A 20091-nucleotide genomic window follows, 5' to 3' on the forward strand; every position below is an offset into this window, starting at 1 on the left:
ACAAATTGAATCATACTCTTACCCCAATATTTTTTTTTAAATTTTGACAATTTTAATTATTATATTCTGTAGGAATATTGACGTGTTGCATGATATATTAACACTGATTTCATACCAAATGTAGTATATAAATACTGAAATTTGATAATTAAAATCGCAAATAAATAAATGTTTATCACCAAATTCATAATTTTCTCAATTATTATAAATATCAACTCGGGGTATGAATTCCATTTTTATTACTATTTTGAAGTCATGGGTATGGATTCTCTCGTGCATAAATTCGTGTAATTGTTTCCACCAAAATATAGCTGTAATTCCATTTAATCACCTTGGGAAATAGCATTTATTTCTTGACTTGAAGTAGCTGTATCTATATACACAGGCACATTAATTAATCATCACAAACATTCAATATAAACTATACTAATAATTACTACTATTATTATTATCCAATCGAAAGAACAACATATATAAAATTTTATAGTTTTATTCAATATCGAAAATAAATTTTTAAAAGGAATCAAATTATAGAAAGAGCTTGATTAAACACTTGATCATTCTATCTCATGACAGATCTAAGAGTCATCATTTATCAATACATGCGAGGTCCATTAAAAAATAAGAGACCTCACATTTATTGATAAATGTCAATCGTTAGATGTATGTCAAACACTTGAGTAATTTTGGGTATGTCCCGCAACATTTTTGCTTATTGATTTTCAAGTATAGGATCGTGACATCTTATAATACGTAATTGAAAAAAAAAATTAAATTTTTTGCTTTAAAAAAATTAAACAATTTGACTAATTTAAAAATTCACATGAGATGGTCTGACTGATCAAATGCGTATCATACAAACTCGTCTTACATATATAGACAACTGAGATCTTCTTGGATTAATTGGTAATTGCTCTAGATAATTATTGGGATAATTACAAGTAATTGCATAATCAGCAGGTAGTTAGGGGAAGCGCGTTTAGCAGGGTATTTGACTATTTCCTAATATTCACATTTAATTATAAGATAAAATTATAATCTATCCACTCAATTTTTTAGTATTTTAATTAATTTTAATCTAAACAAAATATTCGTGAAAGTCAAAGACTTGGCTATAAACTTAATACCAACGTGAGATACATGTCGTGTACAATGTTAAATAAGATTTAATACGTAGTTTAACTTTTAGCCCAAAGAAAATCCACTGTAAAGTGAAAAGATTACGAAAAATTAACATATCACACTCGCCATCATAAATTTGAGACTATCAAATCTTCCATTATTATTATTATTATTATTATTATTATTATTATTGTAACTCAATAAAAACTAAAAATAATGATAGGTATTTCATATAGCTCACCAAACTTACATCATAGAATCGAATAAAAAGATATTTGTATCTACAAACAATTGAATGTTTTCGTTCCATTTGTGGTAGAGTGGGATGACGACTTTTGAGTCTTTGAGGTCGATTTCAAGGTTTATAGTAAAAACCCGGATTATTATGTAATAAAAAAAGAAATAGATGGCTTCAAGCTATGGTAAAATAGGTAAGGTTTTGATTAGTGAATAGTGATTCCTACAAACATTTTTTTAGACTAGTCTATTGCCTTGAGTACAGTTTACCTGAATAATTTAATTTGCAAACTATTGCGTTACTTCGAGATCTACTCAGTACGCACCAAAATATAATGACTGCAGATCATTCCCACGTCAAAAAAATAAATAAAACCGGACAACACACAACGACTTAAGTTAAATTTATCAAATGCTGCAAATTTTATGTAATCCAGTCGAAAAATATGATAATATTTCAAAAAGGAAAAAAAAAAGTTTAGAATGAAAATGTAATAAAGAGGATGTGATTGTGATTTAAGAAAGGTGGGAAGCCCGAAGGCTAAAAACATGCATTGCAAAATCCGAGACAAAACACCGATGTCTCTTCTGCTCCATCAACATGTGACTTTCTGCAACCTCTCTTCTCCCTCTCTCTTCGAATAATAATGCATGACTTCTTCAAGACTACAACTTTTTTTTTTTTTTTTTTTTAATTTCTTCCGTTGAATGCATCAGAATATAGCCAACCCACGATATATATATATAATAATAAATATTCAAAATTACGTTCATATGATCGTCGGAGAGTAGACCCAAAATTTGTTAGTTCGTCCATTTATCTGATTGTTTTACTTGCAGAAAAAGCGAAATCTCAACAAACCCATTTCGAATATTTCATCATCCTCTGCTTTGTTTCTTAATTAATCTCGAATTCGCCTCCATACCAAATACGGAAAGCTCTGCTTCAACCACCTCCTCATCCCTCTGTCTCTCTGGGGAGAGATTTTTAAGAGAGGGAGAGAGATGAAGGATTCTGAGAACGGAAAAGCCATCAAAAGCAGAGGATTCTATGTGAGGATGAAGCTTTTACACACCTCAAGAAACACCAGGAACCCAGAGAAGAGCTTCTGTTACAGATATTTCAAATGGATTCTCTGGTTTTCCATTTCCTTCTATTTTTTCTCTTCGTTTCTAGCTTCACATGGCGACCCTCCGACCTCCATTTCAAGAACCACGGTTCCCATTTCCAAAGCTTCACGCGCTTTAATCGAAGAGTCTTCCGCCAACTCCTCCTCCATTGCTCATATTAATGGTGTTCCGGGTTTGTTGAAGGAAATGAAGTTGTATATCTACGATTTGCCGGCGAGTTATAACGCCGATTGGCTTTCGAACGAGAGGTGCGGCGGCCATTTGTTTGCTTCGGAGGTGGCGATTCATAGGGCGTTGATGAGTAGTGAAGTTAGGACATTGGATCCTTGGGAGGCTGATTTCTTCTTCGTCCCTGTTTATGTTTCCTGCAATTTTAGCTCCGTTAATGGATTCCCCGCCATTGGCCACGCCCGTTCTGTCATGGCCTCCGCCGTCCGCCTCCTGTCGTCGCAGTTTCCGTTCTGGAACCGCAGCCTTGGTTCCGACCATGTTTTCGTGGCGTCCCATGATTTTGGTTCCTGCTTCCACACAATGGTATGGATAAAATCTGAACAAAAATACAATGCATCTCTTATTATTTATTTGGAATTTGGTTTTGATTTTGGAGCCTTTGTACGTACATTGTTAATAGGAGAGCATGGCTATGGCGGAAGGGGTGCCTGAGTTCTTGAAGAATTCGATAATTCTGCAGACTTTTGGGGTGACCTATAAGCACCCATGTCAAGACGTGGAGAATGTGGTGATTCCGCCGTACGTATCGCCGGAAAGCGTACGGGCCACGGTGTCGAAGTCGCCGGTGAATGGCCGGCGCGATATATTCGTGTTTTTCAGGGGCAAAATGGAAGTCCATCCCAAAAATGTTAGCGGCCATTTTTACAGCAAGTACGTACGTTCCCATTTATCATTCTCACCAACCTTATCATGCTAATGTTAATACTGACTGATTAACATGGCGGAGCTTTCTTCCAGGAAGGTGCGGACGCTGATATGGCGGAAGTACGGCAATGACCGGAGGTTTTACTTGCGGCGGCAGAGGTTCGCCGGTTACCAGTCGGAGATTGGCCGATCAACGTTTTGTCTATGCCCATTGGGTTGGGCTCCGTGGAGTCCGAGGTTGGTGGAATCCGTCGAATTAGGATGTGTCCCGGTCATCATAGCCGACGGGATCCGGTTGCCCTTCTCCTCCGCCGTGCCCTGGTCGGAGATATCCCTCACTGTGGCGGAGTATAACATAGCCAACCTCGGCAAAATCCTGGAACACGTGGCGGCGACCAACCTTACAGCGATTCAAAGGAACTTGTGGGACCCAAAGATTAGGGATGCGCTGCTCTATCGCGATCCAATGGTCCGAGACGACGCAACGTGGCAGGTGCTTTTGTCCCTATCCGAGAAACTCGACAGGTCCCACAAAAAGTCAAGAGTTTCGAGCCAATGATAGGCGTACACGTGGCATGATGAGTAGACTTGCCAGCTAATATTCTGATTCTTATAAGTGGGAGACAGCTGGGGTGAATTGAATGGGGCTACGAGTATTTTGTTGTTGGCCATGTAGGAATGGGGCGCTGACTTGGCGTGAAGTGATTGGTTTCTTTATTTTTTGGGGACAAGGGTGGGTTGTACATTGATAAAAGAGCACATCTGTACATGTGTAAAAGAATAATATTTTTTTCATATTGGAGAGGGAGAGATGTGTGTACAGTGTATGTGTGCGCCCATGGTCCATATTTTGTCAAGCGTAGTATTTAGGTTCTAAACATTGGAACATGATTCTAATATAATATAAAAGAATATATATATATATATATGCACACACACATTGGACTTGAGCTTATGCCAGTGGAAGTGTAGTACTATTTCAACACTAAATCGGACTTCATAAAAACATATGGATTAGGTTTAAAAAAAAAACATATGGATTTCACATAACCAAAGGAAAATTTGTTGTAGAGTGAGACACCGTTTAGTTTGAGGTATGATATAAGTAATATATAGATAAGTAGTATAATGTAATAAAAAATAAATAAAAAATGATAGTTAAAATTGTATTGGATATGATTGATAGATTATGATATATTTGATTTGATTGATTAAATTTTATATAAAAATATTAAATGATTATTTTGTTCTTTTAACAATAAATAAAATAAAAATTATATTATTTATAAGGGGTAATATAGTAATTTGAATTTAATGATTTGATTGATGTGAGATAAATAATTAATGATTTGATTGATATAAAATAAATAATTAATATCTCTCCCTATATATAAAGAATCTCCCCCAGACACCATCTTTTTAATTGCCGAAATTGCCCTTATGTAATATAAATATTATAATTTTATTTTTATTTTTTTTTATATTTCAAAATTCAATATTTTTCTCAACTAAATATTGTAGATAAGATAAATTGATAAAAAAAAATTAAATTTATTTTTATATTATTTTATAAATGTTAAAAAATAAATTTAAATATTATTTAAAAACTAATATTTATATATAACATACAATATTAAATATATTGCATAATTTTATACACACACAACGCGTGTGTGATTATGCTAATATAGATAAATAATATGATGAGAAGAACGTGAGATGTGATGAGATGAGTTATGCATATATTAGTAATACCGTGAACAGAACGGTGCCTGAATATACTATTTTTATACTACCATCTCATGTATCCACTTGAAATTGGGGAGAAGTGAATTCATTCCGTCTCAAATTTAGAATATTGTCACTGTAAAATATTGGAGCGTCTCCTAATATAATTGGTATTAAAAAAAACCAACAATCTAAAAGAAATACTTCATCCGCTTGATATATATTGTTCTCTTTGGATTTTCGATTAAGAAAAAAATATATTGGCAAATCAAATTTTATATAAATTTTTTATTTTATCCCTATTCAATGTATTAAAAAATGATTGCACAATTTTTAAGTTGTAGTTAATAGAAGTATATTAGTAAAGAAGTGTAAAAAAATATTATTAAATATGGTATATAAATATATATTTAGAACAAATAAAAAAGAAAACGTGAACAATATAATTGAGTAATAGTATTTAAAAGTATTTTATTTAAGAAATATGTATTTTGGAATTTAGTATGGCAAGTTGAAGGGAATATGTGGTAATGTTAAAATGGAGTATATCTGAAATTATAATGAGTGGTTTGAAACTTTGAATAGAATGGATAAAGAACGGAAGGGGGCACGGCTGGCAACGGGTCGTATGTGTCAGAGGGTTTTATGGAGTCACGGGTTCCAATATGCTATCACTCTTATGTTTGTTCTTATTTTGAGACCTTTTTTATGATCTTTTTCGTTCAATGAATTAAATAGGAATCCAAGGGGCAAGGACAGGTTTGGTTTGGTGTGATCTTGTTAAAGATTTGTATTTAAACGTAATTAAATCTCAAAAACTAGCTAAAAAAAAGAGTAATTTGGTTTGGATATCATGTTAATGAAACGGCTGAAACATGAAGATATTAACGGGTAGTCCAACTGAAACGTGGAGACATTAGTCTATATATATAGGAAACACCCAAGAACACTATCTAACCAATGCAAGACACAATTAACACATCAACAATTCATGAATTTATATTTATGAATTCATTTAGATAAAAATTCGAATCCTTTTATAGTTATGAAGTTTTATAAAATTTCGAATCAAATCAAATCATGAATTTGGGTTTGATCTTAGTTGATTAATTAAGTTTTGAATTTAGTAGTGAATTGGCCAATGAATATTGTGATTTTGAAAAAAAAAAATAGTTATTGCCATTTGATAGAATTTGAATAAATATTGTATTTGAGTGTGAACTAGAATAGAAAGATTACAAATAAACTAACATAAATCCCAATTAAGATAATATGCAAGTTACGTAATTTTACCGTTTTTTATAAGAAAGAGTTAAAATTAGGGGTGGAATAGGGTCGGAACCCGTCCCGTAAACCCCATACCCAACTCTCGTCTCGAAAAAAATCAGGAAATTTTTTTTTCTCCCGATCTCGTACCCGAAACATTTCGAAACCCGACTATTCGGGATCCCGTCGGGTAAGGAGAGAAAATCCCGAATTATAAAAAAATGAGATTATTTTATTAAATATACTATTTAGAAACTTATATTTATAAATAAAAATAAATATTTAACTTAAAAATATAATATAAAAATATTTTGGATAATGTTTCAAGGTTTTGTTAAGAGAAAAAATGTATCGGATAATTATTAATAAAATGTTCGGATATAATTTCTAAATAAATTTTATTAAATAGATTGTCAAATTAATCTCTTGAGTCTTGTTCTACATATTTGCTCTAATTAGATAATTATAAACATGAATTAATTAAATTATTAATTTATTTTAAAAAAAATACACAAAAATAAAATGTCATTTCGTGATTTTACAATTTTATCGTTTCAACAATAAAAATTATGCGAATTAAGTTCACAATTAAGTGTTATATGAGTTGAAACCTAATAATATTTAGCTTATTATATTAATAAAGTTATTAATAAAATATATTATTATATTATTTCGGGACGAGTCGGAAATTTCGTCGGGATAAGGTTTTATTCTCGATCTCTATCCCGATATTAATTGGGATGAGAAAAATCACGAAAGTTCGGGTCTAAAAAATTTTGGGTTGGGATTTTTTCGGGACGAAAATGGAATGGGATTCGGGAAGGGTAGGGATTTTGGAAATTTTTGCTACCTCTAGTTAAAATATTAGGAAGGTTTTATGTTTATTGGAGTTTTTTTTAAAAAAAATTATGTTTATTGGAGTTAAAGTATGCATTAATAAATAACTTCTCAAATAACTGAACTTGTTTGCAAAGCTCATAAATAACAAGAGAACAAGTCTTTTGTGATAAAGTCTTATAGATTTATATATGCGAGAGGAGTCGACTCGATTTATATTTATAATAAAAATTAATATTTTTGGCATAAAAAAAATATTTTTTATGAGTCGTGTTGGTTATTGATTAGTCTCACAAAATTAACCCATGAGACAGTCTTATAAATTTTTTTGTGATAATAAAATACAAATTAAAATTCTAATAGAATGACACTCTTTTGCCAAACTACTGTCCGCAGGTGAGGTGCTGCGCTCGGGCGGTAATTTTTGTCAGCTCGAGCGCACACAATAAAATAATAATAAATATTATTTTAACTCAATTTTATCCAAAAAGAATAATAAGATTATATACGGTGAACGACTCAATCTCATAATCCAAAGTTGAATTATATAAGGTGAACAATACATTGGAGTTGTTACAATGTGGGACAAACCAAAACCAAGTTTTCCCTCCAATTCATTTCACCAAATTCAAATTTGTTCCAACACTTGGGACAAGCCTAAGGGTGGGTTTTTGGTATACTGCATCAAAATTATTGTTATGAAAAAAATTTATACTGATATCGATATCGAAATTCCAAAATTTTGGTATAGAAAAAATCCATACTAATACCATATAGATACCCCAAAAAAATTCGATATACCAAAAAAATGTTTATATATCGAAAAAATTTCGATGCGGTATCCTGAAAAGTCGATATTTTGGTTCGGTATCCCAGCCCTAAATTAAAACCAATGGTGTCCTCTGCTCCTAGGTCCATGTAATTTACTGAACATTGATTCACCTTCTGCCTGAACAACTTGCAAGTTGCACCATCGAATGTCACAAGCCTTTCCTTCAACTCATTCAAATATTTCTTCAATTCATTCAAATATTTTCCAACAATTTTAATATCCATGTAATCGTTTTAGATTGATTTGGTTTAGTTTATTTTTATCCAAATCTTGAACCAAACCAAAATTTCGACTTGAATGATTTTAAAATCAATCCAAATTATGATTGACTGAAATCGATCCAAACCATATTGTTTGGTTTGGTTCTATTCGGTTTGGTATATGAATACAATTTACCAAACACATTATTATTGTATACTCTTTCATATTTAATTATAGCACAATTGATTCCCCTTTTTTAAATCAAAATCCTTAATCTAATTACTATTAAATTATGTCTTGAGTCTTGACACTGATATATGTTGTGTATATATGTATGTGAAAATAGGCCAAATTCGTCTATGAAATGAAAACTAAATTAACAAACGAAATGAAAAAGCAATAAAATAGGAAGAGCCAATTACATAAAATAATGAATCCTAATGTAAATAGAGTTCAGTTTCGAATTCCATGGACACTGTCTAAGAAATATTCATTCATCGTATTAGTTATACTATAATCCCCCACAAGATAAAAGTTATCATTCAGTTCCTGGATAAAAAAAAAAAAAGGGTGAATAAAATTCTGATTCAATCCTGACAAATAGTTTCCATTGTTGTTCTAGCTTTAAGTCAGCTTAAAAGTAGTGTAGTACTTTTATTTATCAAAAAACAAACATCAACTTCAGTTTCACCATTACAAAACTAATTTTTAGGGTGCAGAGAAAAATGGGGCGCCAGCCCATATGTTCTTTTATTTTAATATTTTATTTGACTTTTTTTATTTAAAAAAGAAAAAAAAACACACACTTTCCCCATTCCACCACATCGGAGTTCTTCCTAGAAGAAGAACTCAAGGGGACTGCATTTCCACGACCGACCATCCACGTCCAGCCACCCTTTGCTCCACCATCGTGCCTCACGCTTCTTCAGCCTTTTGGATATTCTGCCTTCGATGAGTTTCCGGGTGGTGATGGTGGGCGGCCGTCGGGTGGTCGGCGAAGGGTGGCAGCAAGATTGGGCGGCGAGTAGCTGTAGCAGATCTTGATTTTTTCTCTGGATCGATCTCTTGGTTCGGCAGCAGATCTAAGGAATTTTTCTCATAGTTGCAGACCTTGGAGGTATTGGGCGTAAGGGGGTGGCCGGCGAGTGGCAGCTTTCGGTGGTGGAGAGTCCAGCGTGACGTGGCTGAGGTGATGGTTGGCCGGGTGGGGGTGGTGCTTGGGGTGATAGTTGGCCGTGGAGTAGTGTTTGGGGGAAAGAAGAAGATGATGGGTGATGTGTGATGGGGTGGGCCCCAATTTCAAACAAAAAAAGTTAAAAAAAAAATAATAGACATATGGGTGCCAGCTAGGCTGCGCCCAATTTTCCCCAACACCTATATATATATATCTTGAAAATTTTGATGTGCTTATTAGTTTCGTAAAAATAATAATAATGAAACATCTCTTTATCTTTATTTTAAAAAATACGCTCACCAGACAACATGCGGCAACATTGGAATGATGTTTCAAAACGAGCGTTCGTCTTCCAAAACAAAATAAGCGAACTTGAAGCACTCAACCAAAGCGAATCTTCATTTGATATGAAGGTATGAATTCATAATTTTTTTAAATTTAAATTCAACATTTTCGAACTTGTTTTTTTTTTTTCGTTTTGTTTAGTTTAGTATGCTCAAGCTCAAACGATGTACGAACAAGATCATAACCATCCATGGTCCAATGAGAAAGCTTGGTTAGTGTTGAAGGATCAACCAAAATGGAAGATATGGTCGTTCGATAAATTCGTAGGAGGTTCGACGAATGCTACGAAGAAGCTTAAGAATATTGATAGTGAATCATCTCCATCTCCTTTCTCCACACCATCTGACACACAAACCGGCGAAGAAGGAGATGATGTGCAAGAAGTGAGCAAAACCACTAGGCCGATGGGACGGAAGGCCTTCAAAAGGGCAATGAGAGGAGAAGGATCGAAAGATACAAACATGGTGGAAATGTTGAAAACAATACATGAAGTAAAAAAAAGAGGAAAATTACATATATCATCCTTGTGAAATTTCGGGTTTGCTGATAACCCCCTATGAAAGTTTTTTAAGCTAATAACCCCTATGATTCTAAATTTATAGCATGCATACCCCTTTTGATTAAAAAATGACGAAAATACCCTTAACTTTTATGAACTCTGTAATTTATCAATTATTTTATGTAGGGGTATTTTCGTCATTTTTTAGCTAAAAAGGGTGTGTATGCTACAAATCTAGAATCACAGGGGGTTATTAGCTTAAAAAATTTTCATAGGGGGTTATCAGCAAACCCGGGATTTCACAAGGGTGATATATGCAATTTTCTCCCAAAAAAAAGGGATGAAGAGAGGACTGCTTTGACAAAAGAGCATTATGCAACAATGACTCAAAATATGGAAAAAAAGTTCGAAATGAGGATGATGGAACACGAGATGAGGGTGAGGGAGCAATAAAGAATGGAGAGAGAACAAGAAAATCGAATCATGGAAAAAGATGTTAATGATCCAAGGCTCACTGACATTCAACGTCAGTACTACATGAAGATGCAAGAACAAATTCTTCGAAAAAGATTCAATTAGTAATTTATTTCAGTGTTATCTCATTATGTTTTATTCGATTGTAATCCTTTTAAATTTATTGTCTTTTTTTTTATTTCTTGTATTTTGTTATTGCGTGTAATCTTTATTTCGAGTGATTTTATATTTCAAGTAAGTTTTAAATTTTAATTATGTGTATTTTAAATTTATTATATTTATGTTCAATTTTATTATGTTTAAAAATATTAAATATAATAAAATAATAATATTTAATTTTTTATATTTATGTTCATTTTTATTATGTAATTATTAAATTTAATTATGTATATTTTTAATTTGTTAATTGTATTTTTATTATGTTTTAAAAACATTATTTAAATAGATTAAAAAAATAATATTTCAACATCACCACTACAAAATCACCACACCATTGTAGAAACGTACAATGAAGTTATCAACGCTGACATAATCATGCGATCAAGTTACCAATTTGACCACACCAACTTTCTTACATCCTTTTACATGCTCTAAGGAGAGTTTGGTTTAGTTCCTAGTTGAGAAGCCAACGTCCAACGATTGTAAACATTAAAATTTTATAAATAATAATTTAATGAAATTATTATTTTTCCGATTATATATTAATTGGTTACTTTAGGCAGCTTTCGGTTGGATTACATTTTTTCCAAATAAAAATGTATTTCATTATGTTTTAAATTATTATTATTTAAATAACATAAAAGTTGATTATTATTATTATTATTATTATTATTATTATTATTATTATTATTATTATTATTATTATTATTATTATTATTATTATTATTATTATTATTATTAATTTAGAGTATAAGTATTATCTTAGATTCAAATTACAACTATATAATGAAATTGCATGCACAATCGACGAGACTTAAGCAATGACTCCAGTTTTTCTTATCTCGAGCAAAGAAATAACAAAAAAACTTACTAAATTTACCTAAATAAATTAGTATAGCTAAATAAAAGTTGATTATTATTAGTTGGTAGCCCTAATAAATCTAAAAATAATTTAACATAGAATCCTTGACGTAAACTTCACGTCAAACTCAAATCCGAGTTCGAGTCATGGATTTTTCACGCGTTAATTTTGCCTAAATCTATAGTATTATATAAAGTAAAATGACGTTTTACTAACTTATTTGGTCCGATCTGATTACACCAATATAATTCTTCATAAATATCTCAAACAACATCATGTTATTTACATATTGTAGGGGAAAAATGATCATAAACGATTCTCCACATTTTTTTTTTCACTTTCTTCTTCTAACCGCAATGCAGTTTCTCAAACTCCCACGGTCCCACCTTCTATTTTCTACGTTTTGTTTATAATTTTTTTTCTCTTTCATTTTTTTACTCTATTTCATTTGTAGTGATTTTACAAATAGTACCGTTCCATGATTTTACAAATATTGCAATGTAAAAATTTTGTTTTATTTCAATTGTATACACACGCATTACGAGTATCATAGTTACTAGTGTATATAAATTTTCACTCTTGCTTTTAAAGGGTGAATTTCACCAAAATTCTTGAATCCTTCCACTGAAATGTAGATAAAGATATAGATGTTCAAAACTTCAAACTGTATATTATCACTATAATTTGATTTGGGCCAAAAAGAAATTGGCTCACAAGTACAAACATCGGGCCTTAACAACAGGAGAAATGGGCCGATTGGATTCTAATTTGGGCCCCTTTCAACACCCGAGTCGTATAATTTCCAACAGGTATAACAACATATATAACACAAATTGAAGACACGTCTCATGCTCCAAGTAGCATGAAAATAACAACACTCGCCACACAATTTAAATAAAATTTTTGTTCACCAATTTGCCTAAAAATTGGGCCCAAAACCCTAAAACTAATATATCTTTTAATTTGTTCAACACTCGGGTGTGAGTCTATGGTCTCTCTGCGAGTCCTGGCAATAGTCATAAAACTTGTACCTATTTTGAACCCAACTCATGGCAGCATATTGTTGGCTGCTAAGCCCGGTAGCACCGGAGGGCGAGGCGGTGACGGGGCGGCACGAGGCGGCCCCTTTGCAGCCGCTTATCCTGAAGTTATTGTACTTTCCGACGAAGGGTTGGTGGCTGTAATCAGCTTTGTAGCGGCCATTCTCCGTGGCCCATGAAGAAGCATCCCATATGGATCCATACACATACATTGGCCTCAATGGAAAAGTGGCATCACTTTTCCTAGGATACCTTCTTATTGGCACATCATCCACAAAAAATCTGCAATATATTTCAACAGCAAAATAATATCGTCTTAATTAAAATAATAATATTCTGTTTAAATCACATAGAAAATATGATCAACTAGCTAGACAATGATTAAAAAAATTATTCTTCAAAAGTTAAAGAGCTATCTAGCTGGCTGTTTTCTTGTGATGAGAATGACTGGTGACCATTATACAATTATGCATGTCTTCTGTTTTCGGATTTTTTATTTTTTATTATTTTTTCATTTGAAATCTTTAATTTCAACATATCATATGTTAGCATGTATATATGTTGTAAATAGCAACAAAAATGATTTATATACAAGAAATTTGGGTAGGAGTATGTATAGTTCATACACGATTTCGGACGGGTTCCAGAGAATGGCGTAGTTGTGGAAGGCTTTGGTGGGATCGAACCAAAGGTGAAATCTGACTTCTCTGCCTATGATATTGTTGCCATCCCCACTCCCTCTCATGTACACATTTGTTTGCAACACATAAGGCTTGTCCAGCGTCGTGCCTAAGAACTCGATGTCGATTTCATCGTGATCCCCTGGATGGTCTTCGTTGTTTGAAAGCTGCACCCATATATACATTTTAATGATCAACATTATATTTCATTATAAGAATACATTAATCATTCAGAAGTCATATATGTATAGATCATATAATATTAAATATTTAATGATGTTATATATATGCATTGAAAACTCACGTAGAAAGATGTAATAACTCCAGCCGTGTAACCAGGTTGAAGCTTGATTGAGGCACCGAAATAACCAGATGAATAAGGATCAAGTGATTTAAATCCACTTCCTGAAGGCATGAAAATTAAAATTGATTAATATATAATTATATATATTATATATATCAGCTTGTTATATAATGTCGGCAAATTCCACCAAAAAATTGCGTAGATGTGTGTTTGTGTAATATATAACAAGACAGCATACATATATATCGCATTTATTTTTGACGTAAGATCACGTATTCCTGTGAAATATCGAAAAAGCATACATAAAAATAATAACGCGAGAAAGAAAAGAAAAATGTAAACATATATATATATATATACACGTACCGGAGCTCCTGTCGAGCCAAAGAGTGAGTGTGCCTTGGTCGAGGCTTTGATGCTGAGGACTCCAGCGATTGCGGAAGCCTTGGTCGAAACCCACGGATCCTATTCTAGTGCTGGGATAGTAGCCTGGAGAAGGTGGACCCTGTGCATTACTTGTTGAAGGGAACATGAAAATCAAGCTGAGCCACCATAAAACAAAGAGAGCCATTAAAATTTAATTAATTCCAATTAGGAATGTGTATTAAATCAAAATTATTAATGGATCACTGAATTATTTGGCAGTTGAGAGAGGCAAGCAGCTCGATGGGTTTGTGCATGTATAATTGGTAGTGTACGTAGGTGTATATATATATACACACACGAAGATTATGCATGGGGTCCCATTTTTGGTTTTATTTTGAAGTTGTTATATATGTGTTATTGAAATTGTGTGATATTTTGTTGAATTGGCCGCATTATCTTGAAGACAAATTAAACAAGGACAAGTTGTAAAATATTCACGGCCATTCATACATGGGGCATAGTTAGTTTTTAATTTTGAGCTGGTCAATTAGAATTTAATGTAATTTTTGTCCCAATTTTAATTTTTAAATCGAGCTCAAAATTTTTTAGGTGGTTATTTCAAAAAAGGAGAGGATTTTTTTTTTGGCGGTTGATGAAATCGTTTAATTGGGAAGTGTGAAACTTTTGGCTTCTTTCGTAATATAAAGAAAGAATCAAAAGAAAGATGGAGTCATCATACTTTAGAGTGGAAATTAATAAGAATAACGAATAAGCATGTATACATGGAGTCATCATGTAATTAACTCAAATATCGAACATGCATTTTGGTGGTTGATATATCCTAATCAAAGCATGATATATTGGGCGGATTTTCAACTACTATAAATAGCATTGTCACGCTTTTAAACAATACATAAATTTTCTTTCAACTTATTTTTCTTTTACTGTTTCTTATTTGCTCTAGCAAAATTTTTGTTTTTTGTTTTTGTTTCGTTTGTTTTTTTCTATAACTTATGTTGACAGTATCCAGTGGAGGAGTCAGGATTTTTGATCTATCCGAGCTAAAATTTTAAGCTCCCGAATCTTTTAATATTTTCAATTGAGCTACCTGAGCTAATACCAAATTAATCCAAAATTTTTCAAAATTTATATATAAAAAATCTGAAAAAATTTCCACAATTATTGTGAGGCGAAGAATATTACAGAAACAATCAGAATTAACAAAACAACGAGTTGATCTCCTGTGTAATAGTTTTATATACATTTATATTTGTGAAATGAATTGATCAGATAATACAACAGTTAAAAGAAAGTTATATTTTTCAATGAAATCAAAATATAATATTTTTCACTTATATCAATATATATAACACAATATTTTTCTTTATAATATAACTAACACAAATGATACTTTACTGTGAAAAATAACACTTCGAGTATATAAAACGATTCTTTTCATGAGTCAAGTTGGATTTAAGATCCCTTGAGAGCGAGAGTGAGACGATTTCACTGGAGTTTTTGTGTAAAATAACATGCATATTGTACGATCGAGATAAAATCCAAATGACAAAAAAAAAATTTAACTGGAGGAAGAAGAGAAATTTAACTAAACTAGATTAAACGGAAGTCTGATAATCATATTCCCAATATTTTGTTGTAATGAATTAATGAACTTCGATAATATGGTACTTTTTTTTAGCTGCAGGTATAATACATTTTATATGCAGTTATAGTTTTTACACTTTTGGATGGTTGAAGCTATTGGGATGCAAATATTGTCATCGAACTTTTTATATAGAATTAATTAATATTTCAAATTTCAAATTTTACTTTATAATATATATATATATATATTAAAAAATATATTATCAAACTTAATGGCCCTCAGAAATCAGAATGACCGAAATTGAACACTTTTGTCCTAAGAATATTTACATGAAATTTTCATTATATATTTACGAACATTTCAAACTGCGAAAATCTGCAAATAGCCCCTTTTCTTGATTATTGAATTCTTCATTAAATACTTGCATCTCTGTTTTTTCTTTCCCAATTCGTTGACATTGGCATTGTGAGAATTGGCCGCATTTATTTTCCGCCCTGGCTATATATTTTCCCCATCCTCCTGTCATCTCATTTCCAATTTAATGTAACATATCTTAATTTGAAAAAAAATATGATGTGACACGAGCAAGTAATCTATTAAAATATAGAATGATAACACTATCATCTTGCGAAAAAAAATCTTTGCAAAATCAATATTTATGCAAATTGATGTACGGATATGTGTGTATATATACAGCAATATAAGAACAAATTAATGATTGATTTGGTGGGCAATGACTTTCAAATTCATGCATCACTTAAATATGGAATCTTATTTGTTTTGACAAGAAACAAGGTATATATATGGAGTGTATGGAATGGCATAAAATTGTTGAATTTGAGACAGATTAAAATTAAAGGGGGTTTGGTTGAATAAAATTAGCTAGGTTTGGTTTGGGCGGCTCCTGTACAAGAAATGGGGCCTATTTGCCGACACTTTGAACATATATATATTATACCCTAAATTTGCAATGTTTTGGGTATCTCTTGTCCTTTTGCATTGGACCTCATATTTGCTTATTATCATATTTATTTCTACGCTTTTGTTTTGACTGTCGGGAAACTACAAGTTTACAACTCTACAAGAAAACATATATATATATATATATAATTTTTATACCCTGCACCCTAGGGGTTTTGGGCGCGCCACGTTGGCAGGCGCCCACAGGTGTGCAAGGTAAGGGTGTGCAGATTATTTCTGTATATATATATATATATAAATTTACAACTATATAACTAGAGATTGTGAAATCATTAATGAATACTTTGTTTTTTTTTTTTCATCTTATGTGAAAATGTTTAATTGCTCACCAAAAAGAAAAAAAGAAAGAAGAAATGTGAGCCGGTGATACGGGTCAACCTATAACTTATATATATCTACAATGAAACATAATATATTTAGCATAAACATTAATACTTTTTTTATGAGTATAATCGAATAGAAGACTTGTCTCACAAAATTGATCCGTAATAATGTCTCATATGAGTTTTTGTGCTTATCAATTGGTAAAAATTATTTTTTGGTCATGTATGTTTGTTTTTTTGCGATTTATTTTCTCTATATTTTTAGATTTCAGTTTTAGTCCACTATCTTTGTTTTTTTTGTAATTTTTAGTCATTTTTTGAACGACACTGATATGGAACTATATATTGGTGATGTAGAGATGAAAAGTATAGGACACATCACAATTCCCAATGAAAATTGATTAAAATTACCAAAAATTGAAACCTACATGACTAAAATCGTAAGTTGAAGACAAATAAATTTATAAAAACACAAAGTGACAAACATACACGAGTTTTTCCTATTCAATTGTATAAAATATTCACAATTAAAGACTCAATTTCTCATTATTTTGTAGTTTACTACATAAAATCAAGTTAATTTATTTTTACATTAATATTTCGTATTTCAGTACATTATACTAATTATATAAGTTATCTACATAATTCTACTCAAATTAATGTGGATTTAATTATTTTAATTAATCTAGCTGCCCGTAAGCAAGATTTTGCTTGGGAAAAAAAATAGATTCTTGGTCGACCGAGCCCAACAACGATCACAGGACAAGAATTGAACTTTCTTGATCCAAATTTTTTATAATAAAATTTGTCTTTATTTATATGAATGCGTAATGGAGATTACATATTCAGTTGATAAGTTTTTTAATTACTTCTTCTTGCTTTTTGTTTCTCTATTTTTTTCTTTTTCAGAAACCCTATTTTCAAATATTGGTACAAAACACTGTGTGTGACGCGAGATTAACCTCAAGTTACCAAACAATATCAACTAATATAATATATATATATTTATTTTGTAGCATTACGCGGATGCTTTACAAATGTGCTTGGACTTTTGTGAAAAATTTGTTTCATAATTTTCGTACAAGAGAATATATGTAGGGCTGACATACCGGATCAAAATACCAAGTTTTCGGCATACCGTATCAAATTTTTTTCGATATACAGACATTTTTTTGGTATATCGAATTTTTTTTCAGTATCTATACGATATCAATATGGATTTTTTCCGTACCAAAATTTCAGAATTTCGGTATTGGTATCAGTATGAATTTTTTTCATACCAATATTTTTGATACGGTATACCGAAAAACCACACCTAGTTAAATATATGTACACACGAAGAAGTTATTTGTATTACGTACATATATACTAACTATTAGAATATTTTGCCTAAAAAAAATAATTTTTTTTTTGAAAAATTGCATTAATTTGGTCCTCGACTATATTTGAAATAGATTCAGAATTTATTTCATTTATTAGAGTATGATTTCTTTGCAGTTTTGATTCTTTATGTTATCAAATTTCAATATTAATACGCTAGCTATCTTTCTAGTTTTTCAACGTGGCATTGACGTCACACCAATGCGATGATGATGTGGCGATAACGTGTGAAGTACCACATGATCAACATTCTTGGTGAATAATGATTAAAATTACCAAAAATTGAAAAATATTACGACTAACACTGAAATTTGACAAAACAGATTATCAACAACGTAAAAAATAACAACCAATATATAAGACAAAAAATGCAATTTTATCTTCTTCAATTACCTTGTATTTGTAATAGAGTCGGAATTTATTTAATTTAAACATATAAAAATTTTCAAATTCAATAAAACATAAGTTTATGCATATTATATATTACCCGACTATTTATTGATTAATACGCCCCCATCGGTAAAGATTGGAATTAAGTGGGACAATAATGTTTATAAAAATATTACTTCTAATATTCTACAAGTTTCATAATTCTAACTTACGAAAACAACTCACGGGTGACAAGATACTTTTCTTATGGCGTTGAAGTGTTGAGAAAATTTAGCCATAAAACATGCATTATGTTAGAAATTTATTTACGAGTACATATATGTTTAATTTATGGTAGGCTCTCATATACGATATTAATGGTAGATCTGAAAATTTGATGAATTTACGATTATATGTGTTTTAGCTGGCGAAATTAGTTAATTTACATTATTACATATATATTGAACAAAATACAGTATTAAAAACGATAAACTTGTCTGAACTTACGTTAGGTCAGAACAATTGCAAAGTACCAATTTCCAAGTGAAAAGTGCATACAATTAAGTGAACGTTGAATATTTTGTTTCTGAAAGTTTACTACTTATGTTAGCTATATTTCATAGTATCTATACAATATTACAAAATTACAAACAATAATACAAACATATTGTGTGTATACATATATAGATATATATCTTGTAATTAGTTTCGTCTTACTAATCCCGAGATAAATGACGATCTTATCTATAAATTATGTCATATATGATAAGCAATTCTTCATATATATATATATATATATATATATATATATATATATATATATATATATATATATATAATAGTCATGTGAATAAATGGCTAAATCAGAAAGCTCCCAAAATTCAAATTTATCGTACAATAATTGTAGGTGACCTTTGTTAAAATATGACCTAAAGTCGAGAAACATTAATGAGTGGATTAGGGGCGTATGCCCTACCGACAGTTTTATGATGTAACACTAAATTCCAAGCTTGCAAGCCAGAAGGGTTTCCATTTCTGTTTTCTCAAAGACTAGGATACTCTGATATTTGATAATATATTAATATTAATTAATATTATCAGTGTTATTTGACCAGAAAAAATAACATATATAAATTTCATACTTATCTGCCGTATGAATTTGAGACAATATATGATTTATATATGGTTTTAGACCGACTGAAATATGATGTTTTGACTGTTGTGTTATCAATATAATTTTTGGTAAAACAATGTATGTATTGGACATTTGGACAGATTCTTTCATATTGTCTGTTGTTT

General features: G+C 31.2%; 2 protein-coding genes across 2 annotated transcripts; one reads left to right on the forward strand and one right to left on the reverse strand.

Annotated features, from left to right (window-relative positions):
- Positions 1 to 1921: 1921 nt before the first annotated feature.
- LOC140883065 (probable glucuronoxylan glucuronosyltransferase IRX7) lies at positions 1922 to 4244 on the forward strand. Its single transcript, XM_073289372.1, has 3 exons — positions 1922 to 3024; positions 3122 to 3372; positions 3460 to 4244. The coding sequence occupies exons 1-3, from the start codon at positions 2365 to 2367 to the stop codon at positions 3923 to 3925; spliced, it is 1377 nt and encodes a 458-aa protein (XP_073145473.1). The 5' UTR covers positions 1922 to 2364; the 3' UTR covers positions 3926 to 4244.
- Positions 4245 to 12436: 8192 nt separating this feature from the next.
- LOC140883911 (probable xyloglucan endotransglucosylase/hydrolase protein 32) lies at positions 12437 to 14429 on the reverse strand. Its single transcript, XM_073290534.1, has 4 exons — positions 14134 to 14429; positions 13768 to 13868; positions 13410 to 13630; positions 12437 to 13065 (listed from the first exon to the last, which is right to left on the reverse strand). Exons 1-4 carry the CDS (start codon positions 14336 to 14338, stop codon positions 12711 to 12713), a joined length of 882 nt encoding a protein of 293 aa, XP_073146635.1. The 5' UTR covers positions 14339 to 14429; the 3' UTR covers positions 12437 to 12710.
- Positions 14430 to 20091: the final 5662 nt, after the last annotated feature.

Source organism: Henckelia pumila, chromosome 2 (assembly GCF_033568475.1).
Source record: "Henckelia pumila isolate YLH828 chromosome 2, ASM3356847v2, whole genome shotgun sequence".
Taxonomy (NCBI): Eukaryota; Viridiplantae; Streptophyta; class Magnoliopsida; order Lamiales; family Gesneriaceae; genus Henckelia; species Henckelia pumila.

Coding starts and splice junctions, on each gene's coding strand:
- LOC140883065 (XM_073289372.1), top strand. CDS start 2,365: ATGAAGGATTCTGAGAACGGAAAAGCCATCAAAAGCAGAGGATTCTAT. Junction 3,025..3,121: donor GTTCCTGCTTCCACACAATG/GTATGGATAAAA, acceptor CATTGTTAATAG/GAGAGCATGGCTATGGCGGA. Junction 3,373..3,459: donor AGCGGCCATTTTTACAGCAA/GTACGTACGTTC, acceptor GCTTTCTTCCAG/GAAGGTGCGGACGCTGATAT.
- LOC140883911 (XM_073290534.1), bottom strand. CDS start 14,338: ATGGCTCTCTTTGTTTTATGGTGGCTCAGCTTGATTTTCATGTTCCCT. Junction 13,869..14,133: donor TTGGCTCGACAGGAGCTCCG/GTACGTGTATAT, acceptor TCATGCCTTCAG/GAAGTGGATTTAAATCACTT. Junction 13,066..13,409: donor TGGAACCCGTCCGAAATCGT/GTATGAACTATA, acceptor AATATATTGCAG/ATTTTTTGTGGATGATGTGC.